General features: G+C 38.2%; 1 protein-coding gene across 2 annotated transcripts in view; it reads right to left on the reverse strand.

The window, feature by feature from the left end:
• TES (testin LIM domain protein) overlaps positions 1-13,674 on the reverse strand; it is a 77,314-nt gene that overhangs the window by 34,050 nt on the left and 29,590 nt on the right. For both annotated transcript variants that reach the window (XM_036761580.1, XM_036761581.1), the window contains exon 2: positions 1,509-1,594. In XM_036761580.1, coding sequence (XP_036617475.1) covers positions 1,509-1,594 — 86 coding nt within the window. The remainder of the gene's footprint in view (positions 1-1,508; positions 1,595-13,674) is intronic.

Below are 13,674 nucleotides of genomic sequence, written 5' to 3' on the forward strand. Positions count from 1 at the left end.
TTCTCATTATACCACATACCCAGTCAGCTGCCAAATCATGTTGATTCTACATCATCTCTCCACCCAGAAAGCCACTATTCTAGTGTAAGCCATTTTTACCTGCATCTAAGCTGCCATAATAGCCTCCTAACTGGTCTCCCTATGTCTACTCTTTTCTTTCCACACAGCTGCCAAAATAATTTTTCTAAAGCACAGGTCTGCCCCACACCACTGTCCTGCTATAGAAGCTTCAGTGGCTCACTACTGCTTCCAAAAGAAAATACAAAATCCTTCATATGATATTTAAACCTTTTACAAACTGGTTTCAGACTACCTTTCCAGACTCCCGTCACATTGTCTATATTCCAGACAAATTGAATTATATGCAGTTCCCTGAATCTGGCATTCTACTCTAGCCTCTATGCCTTCAGAAAGACTGTCCATCATGTCCAGAAAGCTCTCTCTCCATATGCTGCTCTTTGTCCCTTCTCAGGTTGGCTGCCAGCTTCTACATGAGACCCTTCCTAATCACCGCTAGTTCTACCAGCTCTACCAGTTCTACCAGTTCCAGCGCTCTTTCTCCTCTTCCCTTCCATCAAAATTATTTTTCTTTTTTTTTGCATATCTTTACTGGATTCATGTTTCACTACACTCCCTCCTCCTTCAGTAAAATGTAAGCCCTTTAAAAGCAGAGTTTTCATTTTTGTCTGTGTCCCCAGTATCTAACACAGTAACTGGCACATCACAGGCACTCACTCAACTCAATAATCATGGGTTAACCCACCTTTATGTGAGGCTTTAAGATTTACAAAGTATTCTCCTCATAAGAGCCTTGGAGTCAGGTAACATAATTATTGTCATCCGCATTTTACAGAGGAGAAAAGTAAGGGTCAGAGATGAAAAGTGGTATGCTCATAGTCACACAGCTTCTAACTGTCAGAACTGGAACTTTGAACTCAGGTCTCCTGACACTCTGTCATCATTTTTTCAATTGCATACCAGAGGAACAATGTGATTCCAGTGATATTAATGTTGGTCAATTGGTTTGCATCTCATACTGTCAAGTCAAATAAGGTTACAATTGGATTTCCCCAAATTTTTATTATATTTTTATTATAACACATTGATAATACTATTGCAGAAAAGACGTTAGTTGGGGCACTGCAGTGTGGAATGTGTCTAAAATACTGAAATAAAGATGTAATCCCAACAGATTAATAAAACAAACTCATTTGCTACTCCAAAAATATCAGATCCCACTTTTTAGACCTAAAGGCAATTTGAAAGGAAAATGAACAAATCAAGCCCTTTAAAACATGGTTTTGTGGTCCAATTAGCTCACTACAACATAATGACAGGGAGAAAGGAGAGCTTTATATTTTATTCACATCTCAGAATAAAGAATGATAGATCTGCATTAGCAATCATGCCAGACAACTTGGCACTCTCACTGTACAAAAAAGCTAAGGAATTACTGCCATAGAGAGGAGAACTCTATAATGTTGTACTTAGTTTTTTAAAAGCATTACCTCCAGAAATGTAGCTCGAATCCTTCACATTTTTCCTTGCATTTTAAGCAGGGGGCACCAAATCCTTGCTCGTGGCCTAAGCCCATCTGTTCAAAAGAAAACAAGACAATGTACCTTTAATGAAAGAGTTTAAAACTAAATTAAAAAGAAATTCAGCTACCACTTATTTTCCATTTATAGCTTTTTAAAATGTATTTTTTTGTGGGGAGGGAAGAAGAAAGAGGAGAATACTATACCATTTAAACAGTAACAACACCTTGGTATTGATGTTATCTAAGGTCCAGCAGAAAGTAAATTGTAGATTTGAGTAATATGCATTTTGTTTATTTTAGAACCAATTGAACAAAAAAAGGACACTAAAATAAGGCCTGACAAGCAACCAATGAACAGAATCAGAATATTGCAAACCTTAAGGTGCTATGTAAATGATAGATAGATATATAGATGTAAATACACATACATTCATATATTATATATGTGTACATATGTACACACATTGGATACACACACACACATACAATAAACTGAAAGAATTGATAGAAAATGCTACAAGATCAAAGGTTTAACATGTGCCAAAATATTTGTAACAACTCTTTTTGTGCTCTATGTTTGGGAAATGATGGAGCTGTAGTATATAAGCTCATGGATCCTCTAGGGCAGGCCTGCACAACCTACAGCCCATGGGTTGCTTGTTAGGGACACCAACAGATTTTGGGCAGCCCAGGAAAAACATCCTCTCCATTTTTTGCAGGCCATCCAAAATCCTTTGGGGGGGGGCCTCAGATTGTACATGCCTGCTCTAGAGCAAGCAATTCGGAGTAACCAGATTTGCACAAACTAACAAGAGTAACCAGAACCAGAAGAAAAATACATAAAAGGATTACAGTAACACAAATGAAAAGAATACCAAAAGAAGATAAGACCGAGGAATTGTAATAACCAATCTTCATTAAGAATAAGATAATACAACACCCACTGTCCTCTAGTCAGAACACTCACTCTCCTCTAGTCAGAGTCGCAGGAGACTATTAGGGTAAAATGTTGAAAACAGTCAGATAGGGTTATTGTATCCTTTGTTTTTGCACAACTGTTTTTTTTTAAATTACAACAAAAGATTTAACATCAGGGATGAGGATGAGGTGGGGCTATGCAGAAATGACTGACAAAAATAAAACTAATATTTTTTAAAGCAAGAAAATATTATAAAGTCCTTTATCAGTGAGTGGTCAGCTTGATCACAATCTGTCTACTGCTATATGAAATGAGAAGTTACTTGACTTCTACCCTGGAAAATAGGAAGCTCAAGCAGAGTTTGGTCGGAGACAAAGAATTTAAGAAACAAACCTGGGCTGCTGTTTGGTTTTTTTTAAGTGTACCGAAACTAAAATATTTTAGAAGAAACAAGAAATGTGTACTACTGTGGGGAAAGGAGACTCGAGAAAGCCCAAACTGATCCCTACACTGTTATTCCTATCAATGTGTACTCAAAACCATGGGGTAACCATCACTTAAAGATTAATCTTTGATGTGTTAGGGTAATACTTAACGTTCTTGCCTTTTCTCAAACAAAAGTTAGTACATTAATTTACAGCAAATCTTGTGTATATATATATGTATGCACATATGTATATATACATACACATACATATATACATACACACAATATATTTACCTCTCTTTGTGTGTACATATGTATGTTTATACACACACTCACACACACACACACACACACACTCTCTCCTGATTAACATCTGTAGATGGGTTTTGTTATTAGACTATACATTTGACAATAGAACTAACATGATCATAAATTAATCTTTTTGTTTTTAATGATTCAAAAGGCTACACCTCTTAATGACTCTGGCATGTAACAGTGAGATCATTCAGGATTATATAGAGTACAAGGGAAAACATTTCTGATTAATTGGGCTTTCTAATTGGCAAAAAGGATCCAGACAATTCTTGCTTTATAGCAAGTGGAGCTTTCACAGACCTTACATAAGGTGAATTTTCCCAAGCCATGGCAAAGGGAGGGAGGAAGAAAGGAGACCACATCCTGGTGGAGGGAGGGGGCTAGGACATGGTTCAAGGACACGTTGGTGCCGGGGACAGAGAATTGAAATCAGTAACAGGAACATGCTGGAGGCCCAGGTGGACAGAGTGGGGCAAAGGTCTCCTCTCTTGGCACTGGAGGTCTCAAGCCAAGCCCCTTTTTCAGCTTCATTGGGGGTCTCTTGACCTATAGATTCTTGTGCTTTGATTTGGAGGGTTGATTTTGTTTTTGTTTTTTTTTTTAAGTTTTGGGGTTGTTTTTTTTTTTGAGGAGGATGGGAGAAATAGGATGCCTTGGTGCCAGCACTGGGGCAGGATCAAAGAGAGAAAAGCACAATATTGGTGTTCTTTGGAATATTAAGTTTCTTTCAGAATTCTTCACCTTGCGTAAAGTGAATTTCTGTAAAGTGAGAACTATCTTTAATATATTGCATTACAGGTTAGGCTGAATTTTTCATTTCTCTTCTCTCTTTTCTTTAAAAAGTGAAAATGCTATTGGGGTAGAAGACCTGAATTCAAATTTAGCCTCAGACACTTACTAACTCTGTGACCCTGGGCAAGTCACTTGATCTCTGTTTGCCTCAGTTTCCTCATCTGTAAAATGGGGGTTATAATAACACCTATCTCCCAGGGTTGTTCAGAAGATCAAATGAGATAATAAAGTGCTTAGTACAGTGCCTTGTTAGCTATTATTATTTTATTTAGGCTTTTTTCACATTGGCTTTAATAACGTCCTCTTATCTAGGATTCAGCTCTGTCCCTGAGAAAGGATAAGGGGGATACTTTAATAAGGCTTGACTAAACTGCTCTGCCTAGATAACATCTGGAAGGAAATCTTGTGTCCCTGAATTGTGAGGCCTTTGGCAAGTTAAAGCCATTTTAATCTGACCCTCAAATCTGATTTCCTAGGGCTTATACAGGCAACCCCTGTGACATGGGTGAAACAGAATAACCCATCTCACACCCCTTTCTCCTTCTGGATTTTGCTTGGTCATTCACCCATTCTTACGAGAACCTTTCCTCTTGGAAGAGGACAACGACCTTAGACTAGGCATTAATACCTACTGTGTGTGACTTTTCATTGTAAATTTATTTTTTAAGTCATCTTATCTTACAAGAAAGGTAAATGTCTTTTTTCCCCTTATTTTCTCATCAACTTTTTATCCTCCTAAAGGTAGGACAAGAATAATTAGAAGCTTCACTGCCTTGCAGTCAGAATATCTGATCAACCTCAGCAGCTAAGCATTTACAATTTCAAACATGAATCAAAACATGAAATCATCTAATTTTTTCCTAAACAGAAGCCTTAGTTTATCCCTTCCTCAAGACAAAGGACTAAATAGAGACTGAACCTGTGATTTCATGGATATAGGTAACTCCCAGAAAAGCAAACTCCCTTTACCAACTGGTACAAGACTTCCCCCCCTCTGCTTAGTCTAAGAGAGTTGCCAGGTAACAGAGAGGCTAAATGACTTGCCCAGGATTAATCAGCCAGTATAAGTCAGCAGCAGCACTTGAACCCGGATCTTCCTGGCTGTCTACTATAACACAATGACTCTCCAACAACTAAAGATAAATACTATGGTACTACCTCTTGGGTTCCAACTTTCTGTCTTTTTTATTATTTTACTGGTATCTTGCATTTGATTTTATGTTCAGCCCAATGTTCCTTTTAAACTGTGTACAAGCATAGCCTCAAATGCCCTTAACTATCTCCAGGGACAGCTTTTATTTTTAACCATCAAAATGACTTAGCTGCTCAAACAAATATACATATTAAAAATAAAGGGTGTATGAAGAAAGAAAAAAGTGATAGAATAGTCAAGATAAGAGGAGCCAAATTTTCTTCTAATTAGATTTTATATAAAGATACTACATATAGGAGAAGAGCAGGCATGTCAGGGAGGTAAAATTTGTTTTTAAATGCCTCTTGTTTTATATTTTGGTCCTTTCTCACTTAGCAGGATTTGATGCAGACCAAGTAAAATTAAATTAGTGATGTATAGTGTTAAGAAAATGGGAGAAGCAGCTTCAACTGAGCTGCTACTTACAAGTCAGTAGAAGGAAAAGGAAAATACCCCAAAAGGACAGCGGCCTCAGCAGAGTCGCCTTCAAACCACTTGATCTCACACCTCTCTCAGTAAAACATTTGTGAGCATGACCCCCAAGATGCATAGATATATCGTCATTACTTATATAAATACATGTATATTATACCAATTCATATATTACAAACTAAACAAAATATTTTAAAATAAATTTCACTTCATTAGTTAGAACAATTTGACTGAATAGGTCCAGCTCTCTAATTTAAGTTTATCTTAATACTTGGTTTTAATGGCTCTCACGGCTGAAATGGGAAGGATTTACAGATTGTGTGGTGGTATAGAGTGGTTTTTTAGTTGTGTCCAATTGTTTGTGATGACATTTAGGGTTTTCTTGGCAAAAATACTGGAGTGGTTTGACATTTCATTCTCCCCCTCATTTTACAGATGAAGAACTGAGGCAAACAGTGTTAAGTGACTTGCCCAGGGTGACTCATGTAGTAAATGTCTGAGGTCAAATTCCAGGCCCAGCACTCTATCTCCTGTGCCACCTAGCTGCCGGTTTTACAGACTATAATTCCACAAATCAGCAATCTTAAAGGTAACAAGGAAATGGATAGGTGAAAAATGGATTATTTTATTCTCCCTTACTAACTCTGAAAAAAGCTGGCACCTCAAAAAAAAATCAGTTCTTAGAAATGTCTTCTCCTTCAAGAAATCTTGAGGTTCTTTCCTGTTGTTAGACCTCCTTCTGTCTCCCACCCCAATTACGTGGTATTTGGAACGTATTTTATATTTACTTATTTTTGCATGGTGCTGCTTCCCCTCAGTGAAATGTAAGCTATCCAAAAGGCAGGCCCTATTTTGCTGTAATAACTACCATGTCCGACACACAGTAAGTCAGCAAAAAATTCTTTTTGAATTTAATGCCTCCCCTATCATGAACAATCTTTACCTATATTTATATATTAGGAAACAAATGCCTGTAAACACCAGAGGGAGAGGAGAAGAGAGACCTAGAGCAAAGCCTCATGACACACACCCACGATTGCTAGAAGATGAAGTCGGAACTTTCTACCTTTCGGCCCACCCATGTTAATTACTACTGAATTTCGATTTCCTACCTCCTAAACAGTCTAGCCCCTTCAGTTTTCAACAGAAAACAAAAGCATTTTGCCAGGATTTACTCCTCGTCATAAAAACAGAGCTCATCTTTTTAAGCAGATAAAGTTAATCTGAGTGGACTGAAAGGAGGTGAGTGAATGAGGAAGGAGACCACTTGGAGAACAGAATCAGGAAAAGTAAGGATGACACATCATGAACTTCCACTGTTCCTATTTCTTCCCCCAAATGAGATATAATCCCTTAGCACTTTCCTGATACAAGTCAACACTGGTTCTATACTTTATAATCAAAGGACTTACTGTGCCTTTCTCATACAGACAGAAGAGTCCCATCTCCTTCTCCCCCAACAGCTGTCCTGGGGAGCTAGGATAGTCAGAATGAAAAAAGGGGGGAGACATCAAGTGAGAAATTGCTCAACAAACTATGGCATATGGATAGGCACCATTGTGCTGTAATAATGACAAAGGAGATGACTTCAGAGAAACCTAGGTGGGCTAACATGAACTGATGCAGAGTGAAGCAAGCAAAATCAGGGCAACAATATATCTACGGCAACAGTATCTACAGCACTGCAAAAATTTACAACTTTGAAAAACTTAAAAACTATAATCAATTCAGCGAGTATCAATGATTCCAGATGAAGGTTAAAGAATGCTACCCACCTCCTGCCAGCAAAGGTTGGGGTGCAGAACATGACAACATGGGAATTTGATTGGTTGACTATGTATGACTTTGCTGTAGCTTTCATACAAGAGCTTTGCTTTTCTTTTTCACGGAAGGGAAAAAAATGTTTATTAAGTGGAAAAAAATTTAATTTAGGGAAAAAAAAGAAGGCAGAGTTACAAGGATGAGTAAAGATAGTCTCCTCTCCTGCTTATTAAGGGGCTAAGAAAACAGGAGTAATTTATATTAACCCAGATCACAGGTATATAGAGCATCTGACAAGCACAAAGCTTACTACTTACAACCCAAACTTGTCCTAGCTTCTAAGCATCCTCAGTCTCACTGAAAATTACTAAGGAATTGCAAGGACACGCAATTTCTCCCAGTTTTCATAACCACTGGTGATGTGGGGAGGACTTACATGATATATGACTACCTAAGCCCAGGGACCCAGAGAGATAGACAGTTATCCAACACCAGGTTATCCAACAATGTCGATACACAATGTTAAGGAATCAGACTTGTAATTTCATTGGTACAAGGAATTCTACATTGATGAAACTCCTTCTAACACTGTGGGTCAGCATCTTCTGTGCAACATGTATAGTATTAGAGAATTGCCTAAAACACTAAGAGGTTAAGTGAGTCTTCCAGGGTTATGCTGCCAATGTGTCAGAAGCACAACTTGATTCAGATCTTTCTGGCTGTGAAACCAGCTCTCATCCACTATGCTTCTTGCCTTATTAAATATTAGTAAAGTTTAATTTTTCCTATTTTTACATAAAAATAAAATACAAATAGAAGAACAGAATATATTATAGAATAAATATAAACAGAATAAAATAGAATATAAATGGAAATATAATATTTTCTTCCCACACTCCCTATGGACCATCTTCTGTGTCCCATTTTGACCACCACTGCCCTAGAGCATAAACTCCAATGAGAAAACATGGGTGTGGTATGATAGTGAAGAGAACAAACCTCTTACCTTAAAGAAAGCATGGTTTGGGAGAAACAACGAAAAAAATATTGTTCTGAAAAAACGTATTTGGCACTAAAAGTATAATTTCCCATCCCATTTTTTTGCACTTGCTCTGTTAGTAATCCTTACAGTAAAGAAGGGAAATCAGACCTACCTTCAGGGTCCTTTCAACAAGAGCTTGTGAAAGTTTGAAAGAGAGACCCTTTTCCCTTACCTACATCTGCACTTCCAGTTTAGTGGGGGAAGAAATGTGGTAGAAGCAAAGAAACATGTCAAGGACAGTGATAATGATGGTGACAGGAAGGTGACTTATCAATGTAAGGGCAAAAAACTGTAAATTACTTTTACCTCTGCTCTTTTCTCTCTTAGGAAGCCAATGCTGTTAATTCCCCCACCCTAGCCGATTAAAGGCTGAGGCTATATAAGTTTTTTCACTCGTTAATAAATGAATAAAGTTCACAGCAATGGACTTGATATGAATAAAGAACCCCTAAGAACTGCTTTGGCAGAAGAAAACATATCTAGAGATAGCTAGTTTTTCCAAGTCACAATTCTATAGTCCAGTTAGCCTGAGCATACAATATTTTTCCAGCTCATTCCCTCTTCCTGTCCATTCTCTCTTCATCCCTTCCATGTTCCCAGATGCCTCAACATCCACACTACTTTCTCTGCATGCTTCTTAACCATTCCTCCATGTTATCATCCATTACCAAAGTCCTACCTCCTAGGCCAAATTATCTTGCTTTTATAATGTGATGTCAATTGAATTCAATAAACATTTATTAAGGGCATACTCTGTGTAAGGTACTGGGATAGGAAGATGAAAATTAAACATTCCCTGCCCTCAGGGAGCTTATAGTCTACTAGGGAGAATACAACATGTACACAGGTAAATACAAAGTAATTTGGGGGAAGAGAGCTCAAAAATTAGAAAAGGCTTCATTTAGGAGGTGGTATTTAAGCTGGGCATTAAAGGAAACTAGGGATTTTATGAGATGGATGTAGAGACGAGAGTATTCTGGACATGTGGCGGGGAGGAAGAGACAATGGCACAGGTGTGGGGGATGCAACAATAATGGAGAAAAGAAAGGCCAGTTTGATTAAAATGTAGAGTGCATGAGAGAGACTAATGTGGAAAAAGAGGCTGAAGATAAATTGTGGAAGGGTTTAAACGAAAAAAAAAGTTTTTCTTTTCCCCTGGAGGCAGTGAAGCCCAACAAATAGGAGCATGGCATGGTTGGGTTTGTGCTTTAGGAATATCAATATGGCAGTTGTGTGAAGGGTAGTTTGGAGAGGGGAGAAATGAGCAGCAGGGAGTACAGTTGGGAGGGTCCTGGAACAACTCGTGTGCAAAGCGATGAGAGCCTGAACTACAGCGGTGGCCACATGGGCAGAATCTATAGTGTGGAAAGAGCCTCAACAATACTTGACAAGTGATTACATATGGTGGGGAAGGTGATGCCAGGGAAAATGAAGAGTTGAGGATGATTTCCAAGGTTACTTACTTGGGTGACTGAAAGAATGGCGGTATGCTTGACAACAAAAACATAACAAAGGGTGAGTTCAAGTTAGTTTCTTTTTTAAAAAAGTATCGTGTTTGAGATGCCTATTCAACATCCAAATGGAAATGTCTAGCAAGTATGGAACTGGAGCTCAGGAGAGACAGCTCTATAGGAAGCATATATGTAATGATAATTGAACCGATGGAAGCTGTGGAGATCACCAACAAAAGAGAAGAGAGGACGGAAAAGGGTCCCAGGACAGAGTCTGCAAGTTAACTAAAATTTCATGTCCCAAATGTCCTTTTATTTCATGGAGAGCTGGGGACTTTTAGACCACGTAACAGGAATCAAGGGCCAGCTGAAAAGTCCTGTTCATGGGTTCCTAGGGTAGTACGGGGAAGAGAAAAGCACAGAATAAAAGGAAAAAAAATAGGAAACTTCAAAGAATCTCAGGTTCTGAGCTAAAGCTATTTGGGGGTTAGACTGAGGATCTGTATTATAATAAACCTGAGTGCCAATATGTTTATGATTATATGACTGCAAGTATATATTAGATTATCTTTCTTGTTTTATTTGCCTTTTTTTTGGAGGGGGAGTAGAGCTGAATGGGACTGAACCTGTGATTTTTTCACTGCAATGTGGAATTCCCAGTGAGGAAAACCCGGCATCAAAGCTAATCACCACCCACTCTGCAATTTATAGTCTTAGAAGTTTGCCTGGTGACCCTTTGAGGCTAAGAGACTGGTCCAAAGTATGTGTCAGGGGCAAGGTCTTGAACCTAAGCCTTCCTGGCTAGCAGCAATCTGTCCTCTATGTCATGCTTCCTCTCTTTATTTGCTTACAACACTAAATACTGTTCACATTCTCAGGCTGTATAGTTTTTTGCTCATGTAAGAAGATCTAATCGCAGCTAAGAAAAAAATTTAATTTGTTTCAGGATCAAGCAATCATTGATCTAGTCAACTTTCTAAAACTTTCAAAAAATTAGAAGTTACTAAAAATTGGTAATAAAAAAGGTACTAAAAGATGGTCTTCTATGCATTTAAAAGTATATAGATGAGGGCAGAATGAAGGTCAGCAGAATGCCAATCAATTCTCAAACCTCTATAATATCTGAAAAGGAACAATCAGGCTTTTGAAAACAATTTTATTCCAAAAAAAAGAAGAAAACAAATTTCATATTCATACAACACTCCTAAGTGTCTTTTTTTTATTTCAGAAGGCATTTGACTTGCAATGCAACCTTACTAGCTTTCCTCAAATCAAGTGTCTCCAATGTATGCAAGATCATGCAAGTTTCCATGACAGATGCAGCCACAAACATTACTTTAGTTCAACAATATGCTGAGTATTAATGACAATTAATGACAAGAGGGAGGGTGGGGTTCACCATGGGTGGTCATCTGTGTCATAATGGGTGTCTTACATAAAGTCCAAATAGAAGAGGGGGTTCGTAATGACAGTGAGGTTCTACAGATACTATTGTTTGTAGAGGATCTTGGTGTTGATTTGATTCCATTAAGTCCTGGAACCTTCTGATGGTCAAAGGTGATGGACCATCCACAGCAAAAAGTAAAGTAGATAAAAAATACAGATTGCCCGTTATGGCATGTAGTTGGCCAGGCAGTGCACCAACGTGTACAGTTCTTGGCTACAGGAACAATGACTTCAGACTGAAGTCATTCAATGACACAGAATTAAAATAGGAAAAGGTAAGAATGAGTCATAATTCCAAAACCCAAAAGAATGTTTAATGATGACAAATTATTCTATGCTACCATAAAAGCCCATCTAACACCAACGTTACTGGTAATAATTTATGGCACAAAATCACAAACAACTTTAACCTGAGAAAGATCGTACGCCACCTTTTCAAATCTGTAGCTTTTTACAAAGCTCAATTCAAATGCCACTAGGTCCTATGTTAGGCTTTCCCATCTTCCAACCCAGCTGCGACTGTTTTTTCCCTTACAAAATTACCTCAGATTTACCTCCCCTAGTGGCAGCTAGGTGGTGCAGTGGATAGAGGGCTGGGCCTGGAGTCTGGAAGACTTGTCTCCCTGAGTTCAAATACAGCTTCAGACATTTCCTAGCTGTGTGATCCTGGGCAAGTCATTTAACTCTGTTTGCCTCAGTTTCCTCATCTGTAAAATGAGCTGGAGAAAAAATGGCAAAACATTCCGGTATCTTTGCCAAGAAAACCCCAAATGGAATCGCAAAGAGTTGGACACAGCTGAAATGACTAAACAACACAACTGACATCTCCTAGAGAATGCAAATTTCTTTAGGACACAGATACTTTCAGTTATGCTTTTGTACTCCCAACACCTAGCACAATATCTGGCACATTATTAGAGTTTAATAAATGCTTGCTGATTGAACTGTAGGTCATTAAAAGTTGCATGATCAACCTAAATAGGTTATAAATCAGTTTTACTATTAAATACCATAAAAGACATTATGGACATGAATGACCAAAAAACAAAATGCAATGATCATGTAGTAAGAGTGAAGGATAACAGATGGGTAGCCCAAGTATTGCACTAGTCTACACAAAATAGTAAAAGAAGCAGAGGAAGATATCCAGCCCATTTAGTGAGTCCTCTTTGAAGAACCTACAGAGAGATCCAGATAGGAATCAAGCTAGATGAGAGGCCATCACTGGGTCAGAATCTCAGACACACTGAAGTTTTGGAGTAGAAGCTTCTCTGCTTACAAGTCTAAGACACAAGCCGGTCCCTTTTAAAGTAATCATGAATGTATTTGGAGGGAAACCAAATACCACACAAAGAAGTAACTTTTAAAAAATACACTCAGCTAATTATCATACCAAAGCATGTAGTTCTACCACCAGTATCCCAGTATTACATTTAAAAACATTTTCATACTTAAAAGGGCAAAATAGCAACAGAATAAATTTCTTTAGACACAAAACTTCCAAGTAACCAGAGAGACTGGCAACATTTCATATGACCCAGGGAAAGGGGGAGGGAGGTCTTGTCAGTGACTTTAAAGAACAAAAAGAGGACTAGGAAACATCTGGTATTTCAAATATGCCCTGGGCTGATTTATAGACACTTTGGGTCTGGAAGATATTATAAAGAATTTAGGGTGAGATCATAATCTGTTTCATGCTGCTTTCATAACTGAATCTCTCTCCAGAGTAAAGGATCGTACATGATTACCAAACAAGTGAGTAATACTAAGACTCCTTTAATCATTTTGGAATGAGGTTGACCTTCAAAGGTGGACTATCTGTACTATAAGATATTTTCAATATTTTATTTTAGTTAGTTTCAAGAAACCTTAAGTTTTAAAGTAATGTGTATAATTCTGTATTACACTATAGCTGTGCCTTTCTCTTTCCCTATCCTTCCCCGCCCCCCTCCCCAGTCTCTCTGCCTCTGTCTATCTCCCTCCTTCCCTCCCTATCTCTCACCTCCACCCCCACCCCATCTCCATCCAGCTAGAAGTATAAAGGCTACTAAATAGGTCCAATCTGACTTTTATTGGTCATGAGAACTTTAACCTACTCTGCTTCTAACCTAGGCCAGTTCAACCCTCTACTGAACTCAGTGTAGACCCCTGATAACACATATAGCCATAATCCACTGCAGCTCTAAACCTCCAAGATCAAGAGATCCAACTATTTTCAGCCTCCTGGGTAGCTGAGATTACAAACCTGTACCACCATGCCTGATCTGCATTTCTATTTTAATAATAATCTGTAACTGTGTATCCAGACCCACCCTACCTCAAAGAAAAAAAAAACCATAACTGTGGCTAAAAACTGA

Source organism: Trichosurus vulpecula, chromosome 5 (genome assembly GCF_011100635.1).
Source record: "Trichosurus vulpecula isolate mTriVul1 chromosome 5, mTriVul1.pri, whole genome shotgun sequence".
NCBI lineage: Eukaryota > Metazoa > Chordata > Mammalia > Diprotodontia > Phalangeridae > Trichosurus > Trichosurus vulpecula.